At 64.5% G+C, this 4,530-nt stretch overlaps 1 protein-coding gene across 1 annotated transcript in view; it reads right to left on the reverse strand.

Moving 5' to 3' along the window:
• The window catches only part of Cacna1i (calcium voltage-gated channel subunit alpha1 I), a gene marked incomplete at both ends in the record, with an annotated part of 82,331 nt that extends 77,805 nt beyond the window's left edge, over positions 1–4,526 (reverse strand). Inside the window, 1 exon segment of the mRNA XM_048802981.1 lies at positions 4,310–4,526. Coding sequence (XP_048658938.1) covers positions 4,310–4,526 — 217 coding nt within the window.
• Positions 4,527–4,530: the final 4 nt, after the last annotated feature.

The raw sequence follows: 4,530 nt of genomic DNA on the forward strand, positions 1-4,530 counted from the left end.
CCTTGCAGCCGCTGGGCCCCTCTGCAGGCCGGGAACCCAGGCACCAGGGGGGGTGACTTGGCCAAGGTCACTGGGCAGCGGGGCTCCCGCGTCCGGCCCAGGCTGCACCCTCCCTAGTCAGCTGGTCAGAGCAGGAGGAGGTGTCACAGCTGGCTGGCGTCCCCACCACGCGTGGCTGGCTCGCTGCAGCAGAGCTCTGCAGCGCTGTCACTCAGGAGGCCGGCCCAGCGGCACACGGGGTCGGGGGACTGCGAACCCCAGGGACTGACCCCGGCACATGCACGCTGGGGGCCTGGGGACCCCATCACATCCTGGCAGTGCGACCTCTCGGAGCCTCACTTTTCTCAGGTGTAAACTGGGGTGAGGTCCCAGGGGGAGACCGCGGGGGCTTTAGGGACGGTGCAGGCAAGGTCAGGTCAGCCTCCTCAGCCTCCCGCGGACCCTGAAACGGAGGCTCCCGGAGACCACATGGAACTGCAGCTGGTTCTGCTCCTGAGAAAGGCCCTGGGATCTAAGCGAGGGTGGGAAATGGGTCCCTAGCTGGTCAGTCCTGGCTGCCAGGGCCGCCCGCTGCAGGTGCCAGGATCGACTAGCAATGTCTGCACTGACCGGCCAGCACCAAAAGCAAAGCTCCCACCAATTCCCCTAGATAACAGGTCGAATCCGATTTTCCTTGGAGACAATGTCCTTGGAAGGTGTTGGGTCCCTGTCGCCCAGAGTCTTATTGAACCTACCCAAGCACAGTGTCTACTCAGCAGAGCGTGAGGGCGCTGGTCCCCCTCGGGCTCTCCCGACAGCGAAAGCCACATGTATGCTTGTCTCATCTACCAAGCTCCGTGGTCACAGTCCCTCATACTGCTTCAGTCTTCGGTGCAGGCCCGGAGACTGTCCTCTGTGGACAGGCAGGGGAACTGGGACTCAGAGAGGTTAAGAAACTAACCCAGGGTCACAGAGCAACTGCAGGCAGAACCGGCCCCCGGGGTCTGTCTGGCTTGAGTGCCCAGCACTTTTCACAGTGCCACACGCCACCTGCCGTGAGTCAAACTGTGCTGTCCAGCCCCTGGCATTTCAAACCCGGGGGCCTCCCAGCGAATCCCCAGCCGATGGCACAAGCCAAGGCCCAGGCCGGGCAGGGAGTGGTGCTGACATTTGGGCGAGTGAACCTTTCCCTCCCGGCTCGCAAGCTCGGAGGCTCCTAGTGGCCTGCCAGCTCCCGTGAGTCAGGTGTGACTCAGGGCCCAGCTCGGGCCGGGCAAGGAGCTGAGTCAGGAAGCACCAAGCTTCAAAGGGCAGCTGGCCCTGGGCCAGGCACCTGAGCACCAGGGACACAAACTCAGGATCAGCTGCGGGGGCGGATGCCCCACTGCCCTATCCCTGACCCTGACAAGGACCAGGGGAGGTGTCCACTGCTGGTCTCTCGCCCACGTCTGCCATTCCTCTGGGCTCGGCCTCAGCGGGAGTAGCAGCTTCCTCTGCAGGGTCTGGACATGTGACCTGTCAGCTACGGTGGTCACCTTGACTTAGTGCCCAGGGGCCAAGAGATCCTGGGATGGGCCACGAAGCACTGCCACCGCGAGTCACCCAGAAGCCCCAGCTGAGCCCTGCCCTGACGCCCTCCCACGCGGGCACTTGGGAATGCCCACTTCCCTGGTCTGAAGTTCTGCTTGAGGCCTGAGCTACCTTCATTCTCCAGCCCAGGGGGGCCAGCAGCCTCTGACCGTGGGAATTCTGGGGCACCCCTCCCTTCCCCCTTCCAGGGCAGCCCCTTTGTGGTCCCCAACCCCAGTCACCCTCCTCCGCCTGGCTCAGAAGGTGGAGGAGACAGGGAGAGTGACCCAAAGGCTCTGTTGGCCCAGGAGGTCAGAAAGGTAGAAAACTGAGGATGGCCGTGGGCGGGCCAGGCTGCCTGAGGTCAAGGGCACGGGCACCATCCTCCTTGTGAGCATGCCTGGCCCCCAGGCTCCCACAGCAAGAAGAGGGCACCTCGTCTGGCCCCTCCATCGTAGGCAGAGAGGCCGGGGCTCAGAGAGAGGGCCCTGCCCAAAGCCACACACGGCACACAGAACTCGACCAACGCACCTCGAGGGTCCACTTGGGCCGCTTGGGCCAGCTCTGTGCTGCTCCAGCCCTGCAGTCAGACTCCCAGGCCAAGGCCATCTACAGTATAATCATCCTGATCAGAGAGGTGAAAGACATACTCAAGGTCACACAGCACCCAAGGGGCAGAGTCAAAATCCACTCTCTTCATCCTGCCCAGCCCTGGCCACTGTGACATTGTCCCACCATCTCCCTGGTCCTCCAACCAGCCTTCTCTTCCTTGAAGGCCCAAACCCGCTGCAGTCACCCCTCCTCTGCCTGGCCGACCCCTGCTTACGCTCTACACCCCCAAGTCTCCCCAACCCTTTGTAGTAAAACCTCTCCATGGGTGGCACCTGCCTCTGCCACTCCCAGGAGTCCCGGGAACACGGTTCTTTGTCCTCTGAGTCCCCAGGGACTGGTGGACTAATACTTGGTGCCCAGGGGCCAAGAGATCCTGGGATGGCCCAGGCAGCCTGGACCACGAAGCCCCAGCTGAGCCCTGCCAGGCCTCACCTCGTCCGAGACCCCTGACCGTCCCCAGGGAGCATCGAGGCCTGTGGCCCCAAAAGCCACCGTCACCCACTCTGCATTCCTCTCCCTGACATTGGACCCTCTGGCCTCCAGGAGCTGGGGGCCCAGGGCCCACCATCAGCTCCGCCCCTATGGTCAGGGAGGCCGGCAGACCTGGGCAGACCTGGGCCGGGCACAGCGGCCTCCTTTCCGGGATCAGCCTCGACACCCGCCTGCCTCCCGGGCATCCCGAGCCTAGCGCAGGGTTCACCCTGCAGCCTACCTTCCCTGGGTGGCTCCGCACGAGCAGGAGGCCACCAGCAGCCCCGGTCTCAAGCCCCACACCCAAGCTCAGGTCCCAGCACAAACTGCCCGCGGCCCCCGCTGCTCTCAGGGCCTAGGTGGCACCTCCTGCGGCTGCCAGGGCCCCCCACCCTCCCGCCACCTCCCTCTCCAGCAGGGGTGCCACCACCACAGCACCCCCTCCCCACCTGGCCACCTCCCTCTCAGCGAGGCCCAGCTCCGACTCTGTCCACGCACCCAGAGAGCACACGGAGGACACCACCATGTGCCAGGCCCCAAAGTGTCCAGTGGTGGACAAGAGGGTTCCGGCCCTGCCCGCCATCTGGCACCACCCAGGAGGAGGATGCTGAGTTCCACAGCTAGCTGACACCACGGAGGCCCAAGGGGAATCCCTGAGGGCCTCCAGGAGGAGGTGACACTGAAGCTCTAAGTTGAAGGGCGCTGGCCAAGCGAGGAGGGGCGGGAAAAGCATCTCAGACCAGGGAAGAGCACTGGGGAAGGCTCTGAGGCCCCAGGACCCAAGGGGAGCAGAGTGGAGCGAGCAAGGCCCATGGGCAGGCGCAGGGCCCGGCAGGAGGGCTAGGACTGTGCTCCAGCCGCGGGAGTGGGAAACTGGGGGTGGGGGTCTTAATGTGTCCCCAACACTCATGAGTTGGAAATTTAATCCCCAATGCAGCAGAGCTGAAAGGTGGGACCTCAAAGAGGGGATCCTGCAAGAGGGCTCTGGCCTCATGGCTGGGCCAGTGCCACTGCCCGGGGAGTTTGCTGGTCATCGCGAGAGCGGGTCGTTACAAGGCAGGCCGGGTCCCCCTCGCTCTCTGCTGCCCGAGGATGACGCTGCACCAAGGCCTTGTGCCGGTCCCTCCGCCTCAGACCCCCCAGACCCACAACAGTAAGCGCTGAATCTCACTCTAACCGTCCGGCCCCAGGTAGTCCGCCACCGCAGCACAAAACCGTGAGGACAGGTCTCAAGCCAGGAGTGGCATGAGTTCACCAGAGGCCGCAGCAGGGGACTCGCCAGGGGATCCATTGTCCCCAGCCCACCCCTCAGGAGCCCTGGGCACAGCTCCCACCATCTCTGTGGTCACCACCCACCATGGATGGCTCAGTGGCCAGGAGCTGGGCCAGGGTCTGACGGATCTGCATCCCCAGCCCCTCACACAAAGCACTGGCTGAGCCACTGGCAACTTCCAGAACCTTCCTATCAACAAGACACCACGTCCTCATCTGTCCAAGCCTAAGCCCCGAGCCTCCTTGCCGACCATCTGAGCTGGCCTGCCACCACCAAGGCCTCAGGCCTTCTAGCAGGGGGCGAGGACTTGGGCCGGCAGGCTCACTGGAAAGGACTCTCTTACCTCCCCTGTTCCCACCCGTGGCCCCGGGGCAGGTGGAACAGCCCAGGCCCACAAAGGATATGGGTTGCACACCATCTTGATGCACCAGTTCCGGGGACTGGTGGTCTGTCGCAGGCAGAAGAAGGCCACTGGCGCCAGGTCCGGGTGGGGGACTTCAGGATCGGCTCCATCCAGGGCCTCCTCCAGGCCGGGAGGGGACGGCGGGGGGCTCTGGGGCCCTGGCTGCGCGGTTATTCCCAGCTCAGGGGCTGGAGCTGCTGCCGAGGAGGAGGCTGGCGGGGTG

This window comes from Marmota marmota, unplaced genomic scaffold, assembly GCF_001458135.2.
Source record: "Marmota marmota marmota unplaced genomic scaffold, marMar, whole genome shotgun sequence".
NCBI classification, from domain to species: domain Eukaryota; kingdom Metazoa; phylum Chordata; class Mammalia; order Rodentia; family Sciuridae; genus Marmota; species Marmota marmota.